The following is a 26,378-nucleotide window of genomic DNA, read 5'->3' on the forward strand; positions in this document are numbered from 1 at the left end:
TTTATGGAGAGCATTGCTGGGGGGTGGGGTGGAGGCGAGTATCAATTTCTACATACTCATTGTGTCTCTGTTCATCTCTGAATCACTAATGCAACTTTGAGATGACTCAGATTCAGTTTGGGATGCCTGCGATGACCCTTTGATTCAGATTACCCCCCAAATCTTTTTTAATCAAGCTGCTTTAATTCTCGATTTGAATTTCTGCTGAAGTGATTGCACATCCCTAGCATTTATTGTATCTACGCCAGTACTGCTAAACCATGCTCCCTTTGGAACAAGATCAGATTCTTCCATTTACAAACCAGCTAGTAGAGAGAGTAATATCAGCAGAGCTGCTAATATCCTGGGCTGCAGTCCCACATCCAATTAGACAGCTTAAATTCCATTAAAGTGCAGAGTTCAGCTGGTCTCTAGCATGAGATGCCTAACTGGTACATATTGCCAGCATATAGCAGAATCTGTGACATGTCTCCAACAATGTACATGTTTTAGTCATTTTGAGTAGATTACTCCCTAATCATAAAATGCTAATTCTCCAGTGTTATATACAGCACATTAACTAAGACAGATTACCAACAGCAGAAATGACCCAAGCAACCAAAGCTTTTATTTGAACATTTCCCTCCTGCGTATTTAATGTCCCAGCATGTGTCTTGGCTTGTAAGTATCACTTACTCCTCAACCACACCATTTCCGGGTTGAATGGATGGATTGATTGATTTCTCAGCACCACACATATATGCAGTCATGTGCGCTTAATGCGTAGAAGTGGGGGGAATGCCAGTAATTCGTTCAGTTTCTCTGCAGACTCCTCCTTCTCTAGCACATGCTTCACTCCTTTTCATCTAAGAGTCTGGTTGCCTCCTGGCTCTTTTTGCTGCTTCTGGTGTATTTTCATTTTTCTTGTTAGTCTGAATGTCTTTAGTAATATACTCCTCAAATACTTTTTTGTGTGCTTCCCTTGCTTCAGTTTGCATTTGTTGTGCCAGATTTTGTGTTTTGTCTCCCACACCCCTCAATTAATGTAAGACTTCCATTTTCTGAAGGAAGCTTTCTTGCCTTTTATAGCTTCCTTGTTAACCACACTTGCATCTTCTTGGAGGTGATGGTTTGTTTTCTGATCTGTGGTACATATTCTAGCTTGACATTATATTATTGCAGTTTTAAGTAGCCTCTAATCGTTATGGAGAGACTGAACCCAGCTCTACCTCTCTTTTAAATCAGAACCAGTGAAGGCGGTGAAGGTCCTGTGTGAGTGTCTGGAAGCGGTTGGAGGATGGATGGCGGCTAACAGATTGAGGTTGAATCCTGACAAGACAGAAGTACTGTTTTGGGGGGACAGGAGGCGGGCAGGTGTGGAGGATTCCCTGGTCCTGAATGGGGTAACTGTGCCCCTGAAGGACCAGGTGCGCAGCCTGGGAGTCATTTTGGACTCACAGCTGTCCATGGAGGCACAGGTCAATTCTGTGTCCAGGGCAGCTGTTTACCAGCTCCATCTGGTATGTAGGCTGAGACCCTATCTGCCCTTGGACTGTCTCGCCAGAGTGGTGCATGCTCTGGTTATCTCCCGCTTGGACTACTGCAATGCACTCTACGTGGGGCTACCTTTGAAGGTGACCCAGAAACTACAACTAATCCAGAATGCGGCAGCTAGACTGGTGACTGGGAGCGGCCGCCGAGACCATATAACACTGGTCTTGAAAGACCTACATTGGTTCCCAGTACGTTTCCGAGCACAATTCAAAGTGTTGGTGCTGACCTTTAAAGCCCTAAACGGCCTCGGTCCAGTATATCTGAAGGAGCGTCTCCTCCCCCATCGTTCTGCCCGGACACTGAGGTCCAGCTCCGAGGGCCTTCTGGCGGTTCCCTCACTGCGAGAGGCCAAGTTACAGGGAACCAGGCAGAGGGCCTTCTCGGTAGTGGCGCCCGCCCTGTGGAACGCCCTCCCATCAGATGTCAAAGCGATAAACATCTACCTGACATTCAGAAGACATCTGAAGGCAGCCCTGTTCAGGGAAGTTTTTAATATGTGACATTTTAGTGTATCTTTCATCTTTGTTGGAAGCCACTCAGAGTGGCTGGGGAAACCCAGCCAGATGGGCGGGGTACAAATAATAAATTATTATTATTATTATTATGAACCCATTTCACTCTCCCTCTGAAATTCCTTTTCCTTGTTGTTTTTGAGAAACGCTGTTTGTTTGTTTTTAAGCCAAATGAGAATGTATAGGATTTTCCTGGCCATTGCCTACTTAAATATGTATTGAATTTGATAATAATTTGGTTACAGTTTGGGTCACTTATAACTCACACTTTGAATTCAGTGCAAGGTTGCCTCCCTTCTAGTTGATTCCATGACCAACTTTTCTTAGGTATAATTTGTGTTTGTGTGTGTATAACCTGTGGCCTTCCATATGTTGTTCAACTACAACTTCCATCATCCCTGATTGGTCTTGCTGGCTGGGGCTGATGAAAAGCTACATTGAAATTAATAGACAAACTTAAATCCATTGATTTCGATGGATCTGTTCTGACTTGGCCAGATATAATCCATTGTTTCCAATAGTGGTCAGACACAAATCCCAAATATTGAAGGATATTTAAGGGTTGTCTAATTTGGCAGTGCTTTTTTATTGTGAGAGCTAACCTTTCGTCAATATGTATTAAGACACTTTTAAAAAACAAACACTAGAAATACACCTGACCTACTCATCAGCTGTTTGCAGATGGTTATATTGTTCTAATATGAGATATATGAAAGCTTTGTGGCATGTCCTTGCTAATCCTAAAGGTAAAGGTAAAGGGACCCCTGACCATTAGGTCCAGTCGTGACCGACTCTGGGGTTGTGGCACTCATCTCGTTTTATTGGCCGAGGGAGCTGGCGTACAGCTTCCGGGTCATGTGGCCAGCATGACTAAGCCGCTTCTGGTGAACCAGAGCAGCACATGGAAGTGCCGTTTACCTTCCCGCCGGAGCGGTACCTATTTATCTACTTGTACTTTGAAGTGCTTTCGAACTGCTAGGTTGGCAAGAGCAGGGGCCGAGCAACGGGAGCTCACCCCATTGCGGGGATGTCAATTCATACACACACCAGCCTTTTAAAGATAAGAGCGGACTGGTCTAAGACAGTTTGTTGCCAGAGGCAAAGGACAAGATGGTGCACCCCTCCTCTTCATTCTATGTACAGTTGCTGACTGGCCTGGTAGTTGAAGCTAACGTCATCACTGGCAGTGGGCCTGCCTTCTCCAGTGCACCTTAGGGAAGCAGTTCCGTTTAGAGGACGCCTGACAATCTGTGTGGTGTACACAGCTCTGATCGTCAGCAGAAGGGAATGGCCTGAGGATTCAGGAGGAACTGCTGAGGTGGGGGCTAAGGTTGGGCTAAAGCTTCCATCATCATTCCTGGCCATTGGTTATGCTAGCTGGGGCTGATGTGTAGCCCCATTGAAATTAATGGACATGGCTAATTGTCCACCCTGCCCTGGATGTCCCTGCTTATTGAAGACTAGAATTGGTTCCCCTAAGAGCAGGGGGTGGAGAGATGTCAAATATGGTTTAGCAAAGTTGTATCCAGAAAATGCAGTACAGAGTTGTATGCTATAAACAAATTTGTTGCTGAAAGCTTTGCATCTATGGGTAAAACCTTTTAGAAATGTATTTCTTTGTAAGGTATTAAGGAGTGTTACATTGGGGTTGGTTGGTTCCCCAACCCCCAGCTATTTGAGACTTAGAAACTATAACACATAATGAAATTGGTTACTGGGGTCTGGAAAGGGTACCATTCAACCTTGGGTACCATATATATATATATATATATATATATATATATGTATATATATACACACACACACACACACACATATATATACACACACACACACACACACACACACAACCTCAAGTAATGGTTATCGTTAGCACCGTCTCTGGTGAATTTAATAAGAGAGAAATTCAGCTTTGGAAAGCAACAAAGCATTGAAGAATTCTGCACCAAAGGAACAGATTTCTTTAGTTGTTACCATTCTTACATAAGTCTGAATGATGATCTTTTCCTGAAATAACAAATTTCTCAGGGGAATAGCTGTCGGGCTTAAAAAGTGAGACGTAAGTATTTTAAACGGAAGTGGCAAAACAATATTTCTTTAAAATGCTGAGCAATAAATAATGCATAATTGTGAACCCTGAAATAATAAAGTAGTTCTTTTGAAGGGTGGCACCCCATTTTCTTCTTTAGAACTCAAGCTCCTGGTAAACCATAAAATGCTTTCTTTGTCCATACAAAAATGTGTGTGAGAAGGGGGTTGCTGAAACATGGCAGTTTCTTTCACATTTCTGCAGGAGCTGCATCATTAAAAAAAAGAAAAGAAATAAAAGTATTTGGCATCTAACCACAGTATTTTCTTCTTCGTCATGGGATCCATCTCCATGTCCTTATCAGATCTCTATCAGATTTCTGTCACTTGCTTCCAAATTTTTGGAAAAAAACATTGTTCAGTATAGATATAAAAAAGGTAAAGGTACCCCTACCCGTACGGGCCAGTCTTGACAGACTCTAGGGTTGTGCGCCCATGTCACTCAAGAGGCCAGGGGCCAGCGCTGTCCGGAGACACTTCCGAGTCACGTGGCCAGCGTGACATCGCTGCTCTGGTGAGCCAGAGCCGCACACGGAAACGCCGTTTACCTTCCCGCTAGTAAGCGGTCCCTATTTATCTACTTGCACCCAGGAGTGCTTTCAAACTGCTAGGTTGGCAGGCGCTGGGACCGAACAACGGGAGCGCACCCCGCCACAGGGATTCGAACCGCCGACCTTTCGATCGGCAAGCCCTAGGCGCTGAGGCTTTTACCCACAGCGCCACCCGCGTCCCTCAGTATAGATATAGTCAGCTGCAAAATGCTGTAATCGAAATATCTGAACTCTTTTAATTGCTTGATGCTAGTAATTAAACCACATGCTTGTAAATCATTATTGAGTTTGTGGTTAAAATACTTAAGCCTGCAATCCTAGAAACATTTGTGTAGACCTGGTTTTAAAAATATGCTAAATTTCCTACTCAGAACTGTGCTTTTAATCAATCATTATTCACAGATACTGATGTTAAGGTTAACCAAACATGAGATATTCCAGAAAATCTATCCCAGTGGCCTCCCATGTCAGTTACTGCAGTTAAGAATTTTCTCCTCCAGCTAAATAGTAAATAAAGGTATAAATTTCATGCCTCCAGAATTTTTGAAATTTAATATTAGCTGATGGGCTTTCCTATTGGCAGTTGTATTTACTTTTATTGATTCAACAGGTATAGTATCTGATGCTTGGATTGTATTGTTGTAATTCCCCCCACATTTAAGAAAAGGTTATAAAGTTGATCCAGCAAGTTCTCATCCTGATAGTTTGTAAAGCACCTTCATAATAAACTGACTGGTTAAAAGAGAAATCTGTTTTGGCAGATGAACAAGAAGGGCTTAGACAATCTATAGATCCACTACTTGTTGTTGTTGGTTTCAAAATATCTAACTGACAAATATATATTAAAAAATACAGAAGTGCATTGATTCAGCAGTTTGATTCAGTTCCTCACATGAGTCTCTGGAAAAAGTTTGCCTAATCATTCATGGATTAAAAAAAAGCTTCTTCTTTTTTACAATTAAAGGTTTTTATAATAATACCTGGTTGAAACTATAGTGTTCTGTGCCAATTGCACAGGCAGAAGTTCATGTGCTAACAGGATGACTTCACTGGATGCAATCCATAATCTGCTCATTGTTTGTACTTAGTCCATAAATTGCTAGGCAGGTTGAAGCAAATAAATACTTAGTGTGACCTCCTATAGCAGCAAACCACTGGAGTGGGGTAGGGACTGGTTTCTAACTTTATGCTTTGGTAATTTGTGCATCTTACCTATAAGGAAGAATTCTTTACTTGGGGAAAGATCTTTTGCCCACTTACCATTTGTACGAAAGAAAAGTTGCACTGGTGTCTATATGAATTTATTTATTATTATTATTATTATTTAAAAAATTGGTTCTAATATGCAGAAAATTAGTCGTCTTAGTCAGCCCATTTCTCCCTCCCTCTTACCATACAACAATAAAGTAGTATTACAGCACCCAAATAGCTTTTACAGTATTTGCAGGCAGCAATATATTAAACAATAGCTTTAAATAAATAAATACAGTTGTGAAAAGGATTTTTAAAAAGTAACCAGAGACAACATGACCTGGTCATAATTGTGGTTTGTGTGTCTGGCCCTGCAGCTAGAATACCTGTCCAGGTCTTCACAGGCTGAAACTCAACCCTTTCTTTAATGAGAACTGAAGACACTTAACCCTCCGGATGATCTCAGTTACATTGTGCCATAAGGCTTGTAAGCCCTCTGTGTTTTATTGGGGAATACTTGTCTTGACCTTGTCCGTGATGTTGAGGAGGGAAGGCAAAAGAGTTTCTGAAACTGAAATAGCCACCCTGTGCTTGACAGATGAGAAGAGCTCCTGTTGTCTCCGCTGGGAACGTGCAAGAGCACAGAAATCTCGCACCTGTGCAAACTATTATCTGAGTAGATAGACAGTAACTAGTACAGTAGGTTAGAGACTGGCAGCTGATCATGCTGGTATTAGCTGGGAGGGGCGAGGTCTGGATGCCTTGGAGCACTTTTGTCTGCTGCCATCGTGTTTTGTGTTTGAGCTTCAGGTTCTCTGTTCCATGCCTGCAATAAATTCAACAGGAGGGGGGAGGGGGGTTGTGTAATCTTGAGAGCCATATTGACTCAGTGTATGTGGCACGGTTGTAATGAAAATGGGTTTCACAGAAAGGAGGGATAATGCCACAGCATGAATTGCTAAAACCATTGCTTGGGGATGGGGCTCCAACTATGTTTCTTACATTTTCTGAATATCACAGCATCATCAGCTACATGGGACATTTTGTTCAAGCGCTGGGTGGTTGACAGACAGGCCCATATTTGGCCTTCGGGCATTACTTACGCCCCAGCGCTGTGAATGGTGAAACTGTATAGCACAGATTCAGAAAGACTATAGGTGGCAGCAGGTGTTCCATTACTCACTGTCTGATAAGCCTATTCTTGAGTCCTCCTTCCCCTGCTGTCCAGTACAATGCAGCAAACTGTGCCAGTAGCCTCTGTTGCTTGAATATGTTTTTTGTTGTTTTTTTGGCATTATGTTAATGCCAGAGAAATTCTTGTGGAACTTTCACATACCTTCTTGAAAAGGTATGTCAATACATGTTGCTTTAGGAGCTGAATAATTATTCTGAGGTGCACAGGGAAGATGAAGAGCTAATCTGTTGACTTCATTTCAGGGGTTGTGCCTTGATTTTGCTCGCAGCCACACACACAAAAAAAACTATTACTGTTGTTCATTTTGCAATGTGTGGACATGATAAAGGGGAGGGATGAAAGGTGAAGACCTCAACCAGTTCATAACCAGTGTGTGCAAATTGGGTATCGCTGAACAGGGACGTTGGTAGAATAAATGTATAATTTTGTCTCGATCCTGGATTCTACAAGAAAGGTAGCAGAGGCTGTACATATCTTTTGAAACTTTCCTTGGAGCTGCTGAATGAATACAGTTATTCTCCTGTTATTCTTGCTCTTAATTGCGACTTTAAGCTGGAGAGTTGCACTTTGTAGTACAGAGGCCATTTCAGGAAGCCACTGAGTCATTCTTTCAAAGTTTGAAGTCTGGGAAGAAGTGAGCACTCGAAGAGAAGAAAATACCATTTTGGTTCACAAAAGGTATGTTCACCATTATTATTTTTTAGGATGTAGGCAGGGGCTACAGAAGTGGTAGACAGAGGGCTTCCTTTTATGTATCAGATTCATATATTCAAAGGCAGGAGGGAAACCTCAGCAACACACATCATAAGCACATGCTGTGCGACTAGAATAGATAACGGCTCATAATTAGGTGCCAGGGCACACTTTTTGTAGAGTACATTGACTCTCATGTGGAATTGTGAGAACTTAGTCCTGAGATTGAGCATCTAGATTTAAGGCACTTGAAATAGTCTCATTAATCACCTGCTGGTGCTGCAATAGAAAATCAGCAGTAAGCAGTGATTGCAAGTTACAGAAGTGATGAGACCTTTTGGTAGCAAGGACTTGCCATTTCACATGTAATGAGAACAACAAAACAATTTTACGTAATCAATAGGTAGTGCTGAAAGCATAAGTAATAATCTTATTTTATATTTCTCTGCTACATTGAAACTGTGGTTGAGAACAAACACTCTCTCAACATTTTTTTTGAAAAGCTTGCTCTCCCTTTTTTTGTGGAATTAAGAGACTTAAGACGAAGTTAATGGGAACACAAAACTATTGGAGAAGAAGAGGAGATGGATCCCTCCGTCATATCACTAAGTCACAGGAGGCTGCTGTATCAAATACTTGAGGGCAAGAAGATAATACTCAGCTACCTTCTGTTCTTTGTGGACTACTCCATTCTGATTCAGATCACACTCCAGAGATGACATCATATTCCCAGTGTAAGGCCTTAGATGGCACCTCCAAACTCAGCCCTTCAGATGTTTTGGGACTACAGTTCCCATCATCCCTGACCATTGGTCCTGTTAGCTAGGGGTGATGGGAGTTGTAATCCCAAAACATCTGGAGGGCCGAGTTTGGGGGTGCCTGCCTTAGATGCACCAGAACATTGCTCACAAAACTTTTTCTACGTTAATTCCCAGGTCACCACTGCTCCTTTCCAAGGTTTTAAATTAAATATTAGTGATGCTAGCACAAATACTAGTCCTAGGAGATGGATTGAAGGCACATGATTGCAGCAACCTTGCTAGAGCTGAGTAGGCTTGGGTCTTACCCATGCCAGGATTGGAGACCAGCTGGAAAGCCTTTGTATGCTGTCTTGAGTTCCACTGCAGAAGAATGGCAGTATATAAATGAAATAAATCCATAAGAGACCCTCAGTCCTCATTAGCTTTTCCCACATATCCTGCTGCATACTGTTACCCATTTTCTCTCTCCCTGTTCCTGGGACCAGCTGTATTTTTTGACCATCTCTCTCTTTGCCTTTAGTACCTCTTCCCCAACTTTTCTGTCCAGAAAATGCAGCCCTTGCATGGAGAAATACACATACATCACATGCCACAAAGAATCTGTGCACCTGTAACTCTACAACACTGAGTGGAGGTCAGTGTTGGAGGTCGAATTTGTCACTATGATCCTCTGACCTCTGCCATGAAGAATGGTAAGAGCATGGGCAGAGCATCTGTGTGGGCTGGGCAATGTTGTAGTGGAGTGCCTGGCTTACACACTGTTTGAAAGAAGGGCAAAAGAAGAAAGACCACAGTGGGGACAGACAGCAGAAGCAGATGAACGGGGTTCAACATGTGGAAAAGTGAATAAGACTATGACTGTCCAACCTCCATATGTTGAACTGAGTTTATGTGCATACAACTTAGATATGAATGCAGTCTGCTTGATCAAGGCCTTGGATTTTTCATGGTTCCTGGTTATAAACCAACTGTATAAGGGAGTTCTGTTTTTACCTGCCAGTCAACATATGGACACTAATAACAGGGCGATCAGGCAAGCTCATACTTCTCCTTTACACATTGATCCCACATGGTTTTTGAAGGTGTGAAAAGGGCTCTTGTCAGTGGCGGATGGAGAAAAACCTGCTGACATAATTAAAAATACATCTGAAAAAAGGAAAATGTATTTTTATAGACATTATCTAATGCTAAAAGCACTTACACAACTAGCTCTGTTTTTCTGTAAAAGTTAGTCTATGTTTTTGTTCTGAAACAGATTAGTGTAAAGAAAGAGCTTCGTTATTCTTTTTTTTAAAAAAAATTCTCAAAGGAGGATGAGGATTTGTTTAATTTAGATGTAGTTGGAAGCCTAAATCAGGAGCATTAATGGCAATGAGTATATCTAGAGTGGCAACAAGAAGTTCTGTTGAAGCTATTAAGTATGCAATTATGGAGTAAAGGTATATGAAAGAGCAGCTGTGGAAGAATCCTGGGCTTCTTTCAGCAGCAATGTTCCAAGAACAACCAAGGTCTAAGTGTTCCTCTCCCACATCTTTCCCATCCATTCCTGATATTTCTTCAGTGGGCAATGCATAAATCTCTGTATGATGCTCTATCAAAATACCCTGTATTCATTATGCTAAAGCTCTAGGGAGTATAAACTCCGCCTGTGAAGCTTATGAATGGCTTTCTTACATTTACTTCTTTTGTCTACGCATCTATCCTCATCCTAAAGCACTTAATCATTGTACAGCTTTCAACGCAGCTGATTATTATATACTTGGAGAAATCCCTCATGTATTTTTACAAGTTGCCTGGTTCCGTTCTAAGATGGCTTCATTCATAAAACACCTGAGCATACAACAGATGTATCAATAGGTGGCTATTGTTCTCGGGGGGGGGGTGGAGATAATGAATGACATTCTATGGGCTTCTGATCTGCCCCTGTTTAATATTTATATGTAGACTTTGTCAAATTATTCATAGTCAAGAGATGTTGTCTGTTGTTAGTCTACAGTTATGGCAGGTAGGTTGAGTAAAGATGAAATATTATCTTCCTTCACTGGCAGGCAGATTGGCAGAAACAAATATTACAAAGTTTTCATACTTCCTTTAAAATGACTTTTTGCTTGATTCCTTGGCACTAATACATTACACAGATATATTTGATAGCTGAATGTAAGCTTTAAATTGTGTTGCGAACTTCGGAATAACCTCTCTTTTACTTACAGTGCAGTAGTGCTTTCTAATACAGAAAATTTTAGAAGCTCTGAAAAGTCTTCTTTTCAGTGGGTCCCTTAAAGGATATGGTTATTGGCAAATGCCCAGCTATACCTGCCCAATCCTAGCCTTGGGCTTAATATGCTTTTTGTTCAAACTGTATTTTGATAGTTAAGAGTCAGGTAGAATAATTATTGTAGTGTTTCTTTGCCCAAGTGGTATATGTCTGTGTAAATAAAGAGATATATTTAACAAAGTTGCTGGTTAGGCTACCAGGAAAGGGTGAAGAGAGTCATTCTCACTCCCTAGAGTCCCTTAAGGAAGAATGGCATATGAATGTAATCCAATTATAACAGATACTTGAATATATGATACAATCAACCTTCTCAGAGCCCACTTCCATGAGAATTTTGTGTAAGTTCCTTTTGGTAAAAGGACACATAATATATTCAAGGTCAGGTGCAAATTTAAGTTGAAAATCCAAAATAATTCAGAGGATATCAGCCAAATCCTGGTTCAAATTGTGCTTAAAATGCAGGAAGCAGAATGTGCAAAGACGATTCTATTTTGGGATATTTTGTGCATCCAGTTTGATGTACCAGTTGTGTTCAATTTTCCTTTGTATTTGGCTCCTTTAGTGGAATTATTGCTAAGAATGATCATATATAAAACACTATGATCAGTTGACTCCTTTTAATGAAATTGTTGTAATATCACAAGAGTGACCTGGAAGAAAGCAAAAGAATACAAGGTACACCTGGGAAAAGGCAGTAACAGAGTAGATTAAGTTCTCAGTGTGGATACAGGTGACTGTCAAATGATGCTGCCCTGAATGCAGGTGGAAGGCTTTTTTTTTTAACAATGACATTAAGAATAAGGTGGTTTTAAAAAGAAGAAAAAGAAGAGCCAGACCATAGATGGTTTTTTGACACAGTCTGAATCACTTCATGTATTCGAATTCTAACCAACTGAATAGATAGAACATGAAATACTATTCTACTATTGCAGCCTTCTCTTTTACATCAAATGGGGCAGGGGGAATTCCTCTCATCTGGCTATTGCATAGTTGTTGGCTTTATTTATCATAGAAAAGGTTGAATTGTTTTTTATTTACTGATGGATTACCAATCCCAAATAGTTCCCCCACCTTTTCTGAATGAGGACTATAACAAAAAGTCACTCAGTTTTGTTTTTAAGGCTTTGACATACTCCTGTCTGTCTTGGTTATTTGTTCCTTGCAAACAAATGTGCAACTTGGTTCGTGGCTGTTATGCAACAAGAGGATTAATGAACGTATGAATGCCACTGATGTTTATTTTTTCTTTTTTTAAACTCACTTCTGCAGCTGTCACTAAGCTCCTCTTCAAATGATATATTTATTATGATAGATATGGGAGGGAGATACTTGTACAAAACTTTGAAAGCAATATGCCTGGCTTGGGTTGGCTTTGGTAGAGAGTCTTATGCTTAAATGGATGGCCTGCCTGTGTGGGTTTGTCTGAGATTATTGTAGTGCCAGTGTGCCTGACTTACTAAGTGCCGCCTTTAATCTTAAAGTATTGGGTTTCACTGTCACTGAAATGAGAAACCGCTAAGTTCAGTGGCCATTTTAAATTGTCACCGTCATCACAAAAGTCTTGTCAGTCTTGGCTTAAAAATAAAGCCAGAATATCAAGTTTACTGTAAGAAGAGACACATCAGCTTTACAAAGTAATGGACATTAGCTGGATATTAGTTATTAGATACAGCAAATAAATAAATGTGCTGTTTTAAGTTAGTAAGGAAGAGTGATATTAAAATAATTAATTAAGGGACACTACATATATTCATGTTTGTAGCTTTTGCATTTGAACCAAACAATACAAACACAGCCTTCGGATACCAAAGACCATTCAGCGAGAATGTACCGACCAGCACAGAAATAATATATATTTATGTGTGCATTTATTTATTTACGTAAAAACATTTGTACCACACCTTTCAGCCTATAAAGACATTTCAAGGCAGGTTACAATCATAGCAGATATAATTACAACAACAACAATTTATTTATACCCCGCCCATCTGGCTGAGTTTCCCCAGCCACTCTGGGTGGCTTCCAATCGAGTGTTAAAAACAATACAGCATTAAATATTAAAAATTTCCTAAACAGGGCTGTCTTAAAATTACAACTATACACAGCAGAGAGAGTTGAAAACAAAAGCAGATAAAAATCTAGCCACACATCAGAGATAAAGTGACATCAAGCTAAATACTTGGCAAAATGTCTTGTGGCTCCTTTGAAAACCACAGTAGCCAATCAGGTCTCTCTAGCAAGAGTTCCATGACAAGAAGTCAACATTCCATATCTGAGCCAACTAAGTCTCAGATGGCAACAAGACATGGAGTAGGCCAGCCTCACTAAGCTTTGCTTTTACTGACCTGCTTTTTCAAGCTATGGATGATACAGCAGAGTACTGTATGAAGACAGACTCTGTATATGTGGGCAACCGCAGGTGGAAGACATCTTGCACCATTTAATATATTTTCCACTGCACATTGGACCCAAGACACAATTTCTCACCCTGCTGTCCATACAGGAAAGATGTCTCTCGCTGTTAGAGAAGGTACTATGGCTTCTTAGCAATGTAAACATTCTAGTGACTCTCAAAAAGTCGCCCTTTTTGCTTTGGCATCCAAAACCACCAGAAAGAAGACCCTGGACAATATAGCAGTGAACTGTAAGGGAGATGCAGAGATCTGAATAGAGACTATTATTTGTGGCTCAGCATCCCTTTTGCTTGTATTTATTTTTGATTCAGATATGTCATGTCCAACTGCTAGTGCAATAAAGTTATTTGGAATGGATTGGACTGGACATGAAGTAAGTCATCAGGTGATGACCACAATAGGCAAGCAGGCTCATGCAGGAGAAAGCATAAGCATATAAGAAGTGTTTCCTGGATCAGGCCAGTGGCCCATCTAATTCAGCATCCTGTTCTCACAGTGGCCACCCAGATGCTTTTGGGAAACCAGGAAGCAGGACTCAAGCACAAGAGCACTCTTGTGGTTCCCAGTAACAGGTATTCAGAAGCCTTTTTGCATCTGACAAAGAGTTTTCAATTTTTTCAAACTGTGTAGGTGTACTTTGAATCATTTGTAAAGAAGACTATTATTAACTGAATTTTTCCCCAGAGGAAAATGCTTTGTAAGTTTCTCGACCAAAGATGTCGAGAAACTCAAGCAAAGTCACAGAGAAAATCAAAGCAGAGGTAGAAATGCCTCTAACCTCTTTCCTCTGGTGTTGATAAAGAGATCTGTGTGCTGAAGTGGGCTTCCATTCTTGAGCCACTCGCTGCATTTGTAAGCATGGGATGTTGTTTTCTTGCCTGTATGAATGTGCATCTGCATTCTGCCACAGCTAGTCACGCATCATACCATGCTGAAAAGCTAATCATGCATAATACCATTTTTAGTTTATACTCCTTTCCAGTTATCCTAGCTGGAATGTGCCTTTTTCACTGATGACATACACTGGGTGTGAGATATATATATATATATTTAGAGAGAGAGAGAGAGAGAGAGAGAGAGAGAGAGAGAGAGCGCCATTTTACTGCCCATTCACTTAGTTTGGACAGCTCCTTTTGAGGCTCTTCACAGTCACGTTTTGTCTTAACCACTCTGAGCAATTTGGCATCATCAACAGATTTGGCTACCTCATTGCTCACCCCTAACTAATTTATGAACAAGTTTAAAAACACAGGTCCCAATACAAATCCTTGGGGGGACTTCACTTTCTCCATCCTTCCATTGGGAGAACTGTCCATTTATTTCTACTCTCTACTTCCTGCTTCTTAACCAGTTACAAAAGGACCTCTTTTCTTTTTCCATGACTTCCAAGTTACTTTCTTGAGTCTTACTAAGCTTAAGTCTTTCATGAGGAACTTTATGAAAAGCCTTTTGAAAGTCTAAGTACACAATGTCAGTATCTTAAGGACTGACATGGAGTATGGAGCAAGCTTGTTTTTCCTTGCTCTGGAGAGTAAGGAAAAACTTACTTATCCATTGCTCTGAACCTATGGATACAAATTACAAGAAAGAGATTCTGCCTAACATTAGGAAGAACTTTCTGACAGTAAGAGCTGTTCAACAGTGGAATGGTCTCCCTCAGGAGGTTATGGACTCTCCTTCATTGGAAGCTTTTAAGCAGAGTTTGGATGGCCATCCGTCATGGATAGTTTAGTTGGGATTCCTGCATTGCAAGAGATTGTACTAGAAGACCCTTCTAGTCTTCTAGTTCCTTCCAGTTCTACAATTCTATGATTCTATGACCTGGAATCTTCTGACTTAAAAGTACCTGTGTTTAAAACTGTACCCTTAGAAAGGACACAAAAGAATATATTTTAATATAATATTAATATTATCCTTTAAACTCCTCTGGGAAATTTGCCTTTAAATTCCTTATTATCAGTGCAACTCAATTAAGGTTTGTGAAAATGCAAATGTGATTGTTTGTGTTGTCTTTTTACAGCGTGTTTTTGTGTCTTGATAAGGAAAACATTTGCTATGACAAAGTAGTAATGCATTGGAATGGCAAACTGAAACTACAAGAAGGCTTTCATTCCATGCTAGTATAGAATGACTCTGCCTGCTTATTTCAGCTGTCCTTCAGTCATGTCTATCAAGTAAGTGACAGCAGCTATTTCTGTGTTTGCCAAGCTGAATATATGAGGTTCCTCTATTCTGTGCTAGCTAAAACAAAATATAACATCTCTACTTAAGAAGATTTTCTCTGCGCCCCCCCCCCGCAACAGTAAGACTTGTAAGGGTTGTCATGAATTCTGCTCATATTGATCCAGAGCAGATTCCAATGTATAGTCAGCAGAGTAAAATAAACTTAAACACATTGCAGGTTTCTCCAAAAACAAACAAAAAAACAACAGACCAGAGGCAACTGATATTTCATCCAGCAGAGCTTTACAATGTACATTAGGATTGGCACTGTCCATAAGAAATCCAGTTGCAGCAGACTTAACTTAAACTTACGATAATTTATAAAAGACTAAAACCTTAACACTAAGCATACTACATACAGAAACACCATACCAGAAGGAAAGAGAGGTAAAAAGTGAAACTCAGGCTCCTTAGGACACAATGACCTTGAATGAAAGAGGTAACAGAACTAGTTCAAACCAGCTGTTTCTCTGAAGGAATAACCTAAACATCAGGAACCTTCTGCTTGTTTCTAGGCAGAATATAAACTTGCCTGTCAGCTAGAAGCTTCCAGCTTGCACCAGCTTGTATCACACAGAGAAGCTTCCAGAACCCTCTTAAATCAGTTAGAATAGGAAAGATCTTTACATATCAGATCAATACTTTTTGTACAAAGAAATGCAAACTGACCAGGTTTTTTTTTAAGAAGAAGAAGAGAACTGCAGGATGCTAGGATGAGATTTATTTCCAATTATGAATTCTAGTGATCCATCCAAACCTGAGCAGTTGCCCCTGTAAAAACATTTCCCAAGAGCAACTGAGGTCCTTCTCACTGGCATATTACTAGCGCACCAGTCAAGAGAAACAAGATAAAACCAGAAGCCATGCTTCTTTCTTCCCCTGGCTAAGGCAGTAATGCTGCAGTAGTCCATACCAGGTCTATGCGTGGATTGGGGTTTGGGAAGAAAAAGGGAGTGTCCTTATTCCTAGTTGCTGAAGAACAATAACTCAAATAACATTTTCCCTGCAAAGCTTTTATTCCAAATGTTTTAGGTTGGTGCAATACATATGCAAAGTGCTGGTCTGGTCTTGGGTCCAGCAGGCCATGCACATAGTTAAGCCAAGGCACAGTTATACAAAGGCAGGTGATCTAGCTAATCAAAGCTTAGACATTGGTCTGACACTTGACACATTCCTTGCTATCCTATATAAAGGAATGGACTGGGCTCAGCTTAGTGCATCTACACCTTAGCTAGCAACCTGGCACTCTGCCTTGAAAGTGGGATCGGCTGCATGTTCTCACATCTCCTGTGGTTTCTCCAGGACTGAGGTAATGGAGGGGGTATCTCTGCCCCCTCTGCAGAAGCAAGGCTAGACCCAGCATCTGATAACTCCAGTATGCGTGGCACAAGAGGCACTGTGAAGTAGTCAGAGATAGGCTCCAGCAGCTGTGAAGAAGAGGGAGATGGGGCTCACAGCACCTGCTGTGGGTTCAGGTGAGGTGAGAGAAAAGGCTGAGGGAAAGGCTGCACCCCACTTGAGCCCTGCTTAGAATCCTTACTATCAGGCCCCCCTGTGTCTGGAAGAACCTCTACCCTATCCCACTGGAGCCCTCCCCATTACTCTCCAACAAGCTATCCATCGGTATGGTCCTGTCCTGGCCAACCCATGACAGGGAGTTTGAGAGCTGAGTGGTTACAAACACGTTCTTGCACAGCTCAAATTTTAATCTAAGCCAAAGAAGAATTCAGGGACCTTGTAACAGTCATCTTTTCTTTTGAAGTGAATATTAGGGGGCCCCAAAGTCTGTATTTGGACCAGAGCCCAGTGAGTTTTGCAAGATGACAAGTAAATTCCATGATCTGTATGAGATTGATATATTTTTGTGCCAACTGCTTCCTTGATTTCATATTTTATTTTTGTTGAAAGCCATCAAAACCCTATTCTATTAGTGATAGGCGAACGTCATGTCTGGGTGGACTCTTTGTGCATATAATTAGACTGGCTTGTCATTATACTGTAATCAATAGCTTGGTTGAAAAAGTATATGTATATTTTAAAAATATAGATTTTACCTTTATCTGCTTTATTTTGCTGGTTATATTTCAAGCTGAGATTTAACAGATCCTGTAACTTGTTCAGACAGTTCATGATAGCAAGGGATTGAAATATAAACCAACACAGTTTCTGAAATTAAATTGATTAATGCTATCCTCAACAACAATTTGTTTAAAATACCTCTCTAGAGAAGCAGGAAAATAGCACCAGATCTTGCTGTTCTACTTAAAATATTGAATGCTTTATAAGTAGCCAGCAAGTTGAACTACTGTACACTGTTTTCTCTGTGTATTATTTGGTTTCATTAATCTTCATGACACTAGTTTGTTCCACTGCGAAGTCACATTTCTTTCTCAGAAGCTTTAAAACTGAAAGTGACATTTAAAACAAGAGGTTATTTCTAAAGTGCTTTGTGTTGGTAAGGTATTACTTGGCACAGAATTTACTGTCTGTAGTTAAACATTAATTAATTGTTTTGAGATTAATTGGTGATTTTTATATTGGACCAGGAATTGCAATACATGTGGTACTGTACACGGGGATGCCTATTCTGCATGTAGAAAGGAAGGCATGGAATTCTGCTGCAGGATCCTTTCCCAAGCTAATAGCTAGAACATATGGATAGGGAGAAAACAAACAATTGCCTTTTCTATGCCAGAGATACTGCAGAATGCTGTACTTGAGTCTCTTGCACAAGCTGGCCCAAAATCCAGCATTTCCTTCTGATTCTCCTGGAAATGCATTGCTGCCTTAAAAGGAAGAGGAAATAGGGCTTTATACATTATCCCTTGATGCTCAGACACAAATGCAATTTGCCAGCTCTTCTCCTTGTAATGGTGGAGTAATACTAACAACAGCCAATCTATCATACAACCACATTTTTTATATTATTAGTGATGGCACAATAATTAAATGTTTAGGGATTAATTTATTAAAACAAGTTTACATGAACTGTATTGTCCCAGAAGACTGTCCAGCAGGATATAGGCAAGCAAGTCTATAATTCTAAAGGAGACCAGGAACTGCCACCTTTCTTTCTCTTCAATGCATCTGGAATGGTGCTACATTATGACTTAGTGTTCTTCAAGCATTATATTATGGGATGGGATGGCAGCTGAGATGAGCTTAGGGCTACTGTTCCTGGCTACATCAAGCGGCCAGGAAAATATATATTACAAAAAGAAGAACATATTTAAGATGCTGCCCATCTTTGCTGGCAATCTGAAACCGACCTCAGTATGTTACAACTTTTGCCTAGGACTTGAAACATTTGAGGTTTTTCCCTCCAACATTTGTCTCTTCCAACACACAGCCACATCCAGAATATGCAGAAAAATCCAGCCAGCCCTGCAGATGTCCCTAGACTGCAACTTCCATCATCCTTGATAATTGGCCACTGTGATTAGGGCTGGTGGGAGTTGGGAGTCCAACAACATTATGGAGGGCTACAGGATCCTCATCCCTGCTTTATTTCAAAGGTTAAAACATAACGCTTGTCAGTATTTCAGATCTAACCATATATTTGATGACAGTTTGTCTGAGGAATTATCAGAAACTCAGAGGCTCTGCTTCTGGTCCCTTTACTGTTTGAAATGTGCAGTGCAGGTGTAAAGGGAATTGGGGGTTGCTTGTGCGTAAAGGGTGCTGCCGCTCTAGGCAACGTTGCCTGGCTGAACCCTTCCCTGGCTGGACAGCCCTTTCTCCATGGCTGTGTCAGTCGCTGGCAGAATCCGTCAGTGGGCGTTTCCTGAACTTCTTCCAACATAGAAGCTCTTTGACGCCAAGTCTCCGCCTAGCCTCCCTGCGTGGAAGTCTCCTGCGCAGAGTGGGCATGCCCAACGGAGGTCCTGGGCTCTCCCCGCTGGTCTCTGTGGAAGAGTCTTGGAGCCCTCTCTCCGCAGTCCCCCCTTGCTTCCTGGTGTCACTCCTATTTCCTTCCTCAAAGGAAGTGTTCTCTCTCTCCCTGCTGGTCCCTTCTCCTGCATCGTTGGGGAGCCTTACCTCCACTCTAGGCTCCGATGGCAGTTCCCTGACAGCAGGTAACTGGGAGAGGCCTTAATAATGGCATCATGGCTCTGGATTTCATGTAAGGCAACAAGCAAAGACTGTTTTATTGCAGGTGTTCTGAGTTACTCTGTTTTGACTAAGTTGTTGAGCTTTTTTTATTGCAAAATCTCAAAAGAATTATGATGTTTTTGAGCTATCTTTCTGGAATTAGCCAAAAAATGGCACTTCTGACATGGGTTGCCATATGTGTTCGGATTTTTCAGGGTATTTTTGTGATTTCCGCCCAAACACAGTGCGTGACAGCTGAATCCTGGGTGTGTCCAGGAAATTCCGGACATATGGCAACCCTAGTTTGCACTAACCACTGCTGCAAGCAAGACTTTTTCATTGTTACTAGTATGTTATACATGTGGTGGACACTTCTGTTGTTATTTAAACCATTGAGGCATTCATAGTTTTGTTGTTATTGTTTAAGGCTGCAATCCATTACACACTTGCCTAGAAATGAGCACTGCATACCTCCCAGTAAACATGCATAACACTAGATGTGCTAGGCAAGGCAAGCTGTACATTGACATGAAATAAGTAGTGCCAATGAATTCTGTGGCATTTCTGCTGAGGGTGGGACAAGGAAGATTATTTTTCTGGAAAGACCATTTGGAGGCATTTGTGGTTGAATCGTGGTGTCACTGATCCCATTCTGGGTGTCACGTTGACTTCATGCATGTACTAGCCCACTTTAATTGCACTCCTCAATTACAAATTGGGAACTGTTTGCTTTTCAGGTCCTCCTGGTAAACGAGGCAAGCGAGGAAGAAGAGGAGAGATTGGTATGTTTCAGATTTAAAAGTAATGCTTCTGGTGTGTGTGTTTTCAGCATCACCTGGTTCATTTTGTGAAGGGATGCTTGCTGATACTGTTTCATATATGAAAAGCAATTTTTATAGTATTTTTTTCCCAAAGAGACTTAAAAATATAAAAACAGTAACAACAAAACAGATGTAACAAATATATAACACAGATATAGCAACCTTATTTTTAATTTTTTCTGTACAAAGGGTTTAACTGTTGTTTGTTGCAACAAGCTAGCTTCAAACCATAGTTTATGAAGCTGGCTTCTTTCAACAACCTATATCTACAGTTTAGGCTTCAGATGATATTAAACTGCAGTTACATCTAAAATGGAAATCAAAGCTTTCAACAGTTTACTGACAACCATACCACAAGAGGACAAGCGTGTGAGCCCTAGGCAACTCATCCTCATAAATCAAATGAAACCACTGTGATTTGGCATAGCATTTCAGTAGTCCTTGGAGCCTTTAAATGTCATAAACACATGACTTTATTAACAAATGAAACTAATTTGATTTCTGTTAGAAAAAGACCTTGTAAGTTTAAAATTCTCTTTAGGATCATTTAACAACAACAAGAAATTACTTTAGTTAACTACACAATAAAATCACATTGTTAAAAATGAAAGTCTGACTATATTTAAAGCAAACTTCAAGGACAGCTGTTGCTATTATGTGCCCCCTTTGCAACATACTTGAGTCAGAAGAAAAAGGGAAGCATAAAAGCTAATGAAAAGTCATTGATTTGATGGCTACAGCTGCTCCTGAAAGAAATATTAGATGTGATTTGCAGACCTCTGATCATGTTCTCTAGAACATTTGTACAAAAAGCTTTTGAGTGTAAATAATTGGAAAAATGTGCTAATATTGCTTCAGAAAGTGTGACATTTTTAATGGGGAACATTTTATAAGTAGGCCTTGAAAGGAGTTGATTATAAAAGAAAGTTTGCCTGTCTTAGGAAAAGTAGAAGGAGTAACTGTAGATTCAAGCAATTCTGCCTTGGTGTTAAGGTTAAATCCAAGAGGAGAAAGGGAGGGAGTTCCTGAGTCAGACTACAAGGGTTGTAGAACTGTATGTTTAAGAAAAATTCTGTAGTCAGAGATGTACTTGTGAACACAAAGTATTTTGTACATGAGATGGCTTGGCACTCGCAGCAAACTAATAATCTTTAATGCTGGGTGAGAAGAATGAAAATGCCACTACTTTCATCAAAAAAAAAATCTATATGGACACTCTATATGAATACCTTTCAAGTTTTCATAAACTTACATATATTTGTCTTTCTTTCCTTGTCTTTTCTTTTCGTAGGACCTCCTGTAAGTACAACTGATATACTATTGGATCATCTATGGTTATCATGAATGAGTCAGAAAGTGCTTTTGAAAACTGGTAAAAATGATGTTAAATGTACCAACTATCATCCTAAATACATTCTCAGTTATTAACATGTTTTAAACATCAAATGGTTTTTCAATATTATTTTTTATCTTGTTTTGGGTTTTGTCTTTTACATTTTGAAGCAGAACAGTATACATGAACGCTGGAAGCAGGTTATTATTATTACTATTTGTTTGTATACTACATTTCAGCCAAAAAAGCCCCCCATGCAGTGAACAGCACATTAAAACAGAATATACAGCAGAGTACAATAAAAAGCCATAAATCAATAAGCAAGCAAAACAATATAAAACTGCTAAGTCACAACACAGAATGGCAAGAAGAAAGCCTTTCCAAACTAGTGGCTGAAAAGATGCTGTTACCATCCTGCACACTTAGAGGCTAGAAACCTGAACAGACAATGGGGGAAAGCTCATTCCATCTAAAAGAATGCTCTTACCACCAACCCCATTCTAGCAATTCAGGGTTAGAATGTTTTAGAACAGAACAGAAAGTAATATGCTGACTTTTTTCTGGTGGCGTCTCTTTCTGGCTTCCCTTCCTGTAGTGGAACCTCTCTCCAACGCACCTCACATGTGGCCAAAGGGCTTTGAGATATATCCAATTTAATCTGTGATTAAAAGGTGAGATCAGAGAAACCAAATCACGCTTTGCCAACAGCCCATGAAATTCACTTTTATGGTAGAGAAATGAGCAGCAGCAACAGTGGCAAGAAGAGGAACAAAGTCCATCTTGTCCATTGGTATCCCATTCTTCATATGTAACAGGCCACACATATATACTATTAAGAGTGAACAAGCCTTACACGAGACCAGTGGTTCAACTTTGTAATATGACTAGTCATATCTAAGTAAAACCAGGTTGTTTTGCAGTCAGTAGATCATGTGAAAATTGTTATTATTTTCTTACGACAGTTAATAGTAATGAGAATTGCTTTGTTATAACTGGAGCTTCTGTTTGTCAGAATTTACTCCAGTAGGGTTTTTGTATGATTAAGAAAGGGGTGGGGCCCTCCACTGTTGTTGAGTTACAACTCCCATTATACTTAACATTAGCCACGCTCGCTAAAGCGGATGGGGGTTGAAATCCAGCAATATCTCAAGAGCCACTGGTTCCCCTTCCTTTGGATAAAGAGTACCATGAATCTGGAAACCTCCTGCTCCATCTGATAGATCCTTCCTTCTCAACATACAACACTTGTTCAGTGGCCTTTTCATTAATTCATATCCTTATTTAAAGCTGGGGGATTTTGGCTCAAGCTCTGCCCTACAGAGGGAAGAGCAGAGATAGGTAGATTTGGGCACAGCAAAATTACAGCAAATGTGGCAGAAGCTTCCTTCAAGCCACCAGAGCCCATTCATTGGAAAAATCAGTCCACCATATGGAAACATTTTGGCACTGTTGCAATACAACAATAGTAGCAAACAGGAATAGCAACTGTGGCGTATTGGGCCCTAGATTTGTTAACCCCCAAAATAGTTTCAGGTTATCTTTTTTCCTTCTGTTCTCACATTATAGATAAAAGACACATTAATTGCTGGTTCTTTATGATGGTTCATGATGTGTAACTAAAGTGTTTGTTTGACTTACTGGGTTTTCTGTCATCTGCAAAGCACCTGCTGCAACCTAAGTCCAGTGAAGGAGAGCACATATATTAGGTTTACCAGACATCCCCGGTTCCCGGGGACAGTCCCTAGATTTGCAAATCTATCCCCAGACAAATTCCATCCCCGGAATGTCCCCAGATTTGCAAATCTGTCGCTGGGAAATGTGGCAGTGGCAGCCTCAGCAGCCCGGAGCCAGCCTGGTAGCACAGTTGGCTCTGGCTGGCTTCAGCAGCTGCTCACTGCTGCTGCCGCCGCCACTGCCAAAGGGGAACCAAGGACATCCGGTGGCACAGATCTCCTGCCCCCTCCCCCCTTTGTTTTGACAGATCAGGGGAGGCTCAGGAGTCATGGACGGGTGGGTGTTGCCCAGGAGGGGCGCAAGTTGTGTGGTTTCTCTGCCAGGCAAGGTGCAAAGCCCTTCTCTTGCACCCTGTGAAGCATAAATGTGCAGAGTTTTTTAAAAAAAACTGTGCAACAGCCGCCCGCCTGTGACTTCCGAGCCTCCCCCGATCAGTCAAAACAAAGGAGGAAGGGGGCAGGAGATCAGGGGAAGCTTGGGAGTCATGGGCGGGTGGCGCGCTGTTGCCCAGTTTTTAAAAATCTTCACATTTATGTTTCACAGCATGCAAAAGAAGGGCTTTGCATGTGTGCTTGGGCCCAGGGTCTTTTGCCTCACCATCCCCACTACTGACTCTCTGTGGCTACTCAGCTTAAAAAAAAAGTGTCCCCGGATAGATTGAAGAAAATCTGGTAACCATAACATATATGGACTTTGGTTGACCCCACCTCCTGGTCCATGCTGCAGTCCTATTTAGATGAACCTGGGCTACCACAGGTGCTTTGCATATGTATGTGAAACCACCAAAGTGTTTGGTAATAGTCTTGAAGATAGCATCTTGACGGAGAGAGATAAGCTTTCTTTGCTTCTTTCACATTTCCTGTTTTTAAAATAAGGCTCTCTGTTTTAAGTTCATTTATTTGAGAGAAAGCCCCTTTGAAATTCAGTGGGACTTTCTTCTAACATGACACAAATTCTTAAATAGGGATTTTTAATTGAATGATATAAAAGTTTTTTCAATTATAAAAGTAAGTGAAGTCTTGGATTTTCATGTGTTGTTATGCTGCCTATTCACAACCTTGGATTTTTAAATGGGATTATATAATCTGAGTGTGTTTTTATACATTCAGAAATATAAACACTGCTTTTTCGCCTTCCCTGGGTGACTACATGCTCGGAGGGAAGGCAGAAGCAAGGGAACCCAGGCCAGGGAACACACATTTGATCAGCTGTTATGAGAAAATTCTGTCAGTTTTCATTTTATATAGTGTACATTGTACACCAACCTGGGTGCCTTGGCAGAAAGGCATTACATAAATCCAGTAAATAAATAAATAAATAAATAAATAAAGCATCATGCTTTAGGAATGTGATTATGGCTACTAAACAAAACAACAAAACAGATAACTGATTTTAGCACATAAAGTAAATCACAAATGAATTTGTCTCTTTTTGCTTTTGAAATTTGCACCTCTTTAAATATATAGTAGTGTTCCTGAATACCATAAACACATTTAAGCGATCTTGAGTATAGAAAGAGCAATTTGATATACCGTGGTACCTCGGTTTTTGAACGTCTCTGTTGATGAACATTTTGGAACTCAAATGCCTTAAACCCAGCAGTAAATGGTTTGGTTTTCGAAGTCAAACAGGAAATGCAGCTTCCGCTGAGTGCAAAACCCTGAAGCCTAGCTGTCGGCTATTGAGTTTTGGTTTTCTAAAGTTTCAGAACTCAAACAGTCTTCCAGAATGGATTACATTCGAAAACCGAGGTACCACTGTACTTTAGGTGCAACTGAAATCCTGCAATGAGTTCATTGCATGCATGAATCCCACTGAAACCAGTGTTACTTACTCGTGAGCAACTCAGCTGTAATCCTATGCACACTGTAAACCCCTTTAGATTCAGTGGGATTTAGTTCTAAGTAAGCATGCATATTCTGCTACCCTTGACTGAAAAAACAAATACTGAATTTAAAACGGCATTTTTGTTCCTATAAATGCACTTTTCAGGGCAAGAGAATATAAATAATTGTAAAAAAAGACAGTAGTGATACAAAGTTACATTTCCTGTTAATGTACAAAGCAGGTGTGTAGCCTCACATATCACTGTATGTATTCCTAATGAGTATCATTCCATTTCATTTCATTCAACCAGGGTCAACCAGGGCGAAATGGCTACCCGGTAACTGTCCTACTGTATATTAATGGAATGCATGTATCACTTTCAAAACCATTATTTTCTTAACTATATTTGTGCTTTTCTATGGCTGAATAAGGAAATTTAACCTTCCCTGGTGTATTCTGCTGAATTCAGAATGAGACATTTTCTATATTTCTCTTAGCAAATCTTTACATAGGATCTAGCAAGTAAGACTAATTCCATGATATATACATGGAAGACAATATAGCAATTGTTTGAATTTCTGTTTATTGAACTTTCACATTCTAGAATGGTGACATCATTTTTTAAACCATAATTTAAAACATTACTTAAAGTACATCCATCTTGTATATTAGTTTTCTTCATTCAAATGCTATTTGTTCGGATACTAAATCTACAGTTCTACAGTTGCAAAAAAAAAAGTGACTTAATTTTACACATCTCCAGCAAAGATAATTCCAGTGGTATTTGAAAATTCATAAAATCTCTTAGAATAGCAGTTTTTTAGCAGCATATATAACCCACTTCTGTACCATTTGCATGTTTACAACTTTATCTGAGAAATTTAAATATATGAAATAATGCATCCATCATAATTAAGACTGTTATGGAACTACTAACCAAATATATACTTTTGTGTATGTGACATGTCCCTTTTTGACAGAAAGACATACACAAAAAGATGGCTTACCATAATTTTCACGGGGCAGTAGTTGCGGCCTGGCATCACTGCTGGGGTGTCAAGGTTGCGGTGCTGGAGGTCTTCAATGGTCAGCTGACATCAGCTGTGGTCTTGGCCATTGGCAGGGAAGGGGGAGA

At 40.3% G+C, this 26,378-nt stretch overlaps 1 protein-coding gene across 1 annotated transcript in view; it reads left to right on the top strand.

Moving 5' to 3' along the window:
* The window catches only part of COL25A1 (collagen type XXV alpha 1 chain), a 283,475-nt gene that overhangs the window by 121,354 nt on the left and 135,743 nt on the right, over nucleotides 1–26,378 (top strand). Inside the window, exons 3-4 of the mRNA XM_053403840.1 lie at nucleotides 20,266–20,310; nucleotides 21,641–21,648. Of these exons, the coding sequence (XP_053259815.1) occupies nucleotides 20,266–20,310; nucleotides 21,641–21,648 (53 nt within the window). The remainder of the gene's footprint in view (nucleotides 1–20,265; nucleotides 20,311–21,640; nucleotides 21,649–26,378) is intronic.

Source organism: Podarcis raffonei, chromosome 9 (genome assembly GCF_027172205.1).
Source record: "Podarcis raffonei isolate rPodRaf1 chromosome 9, rPodRaf1.pri, whole genome shotgun sequence".
Taxonomy (NCBI): Eukaryota; Metazoa; Chordata; class Lepidosauria; order Squamata; family Lacertidae; genus Podarcis; species Podarcis raffonei.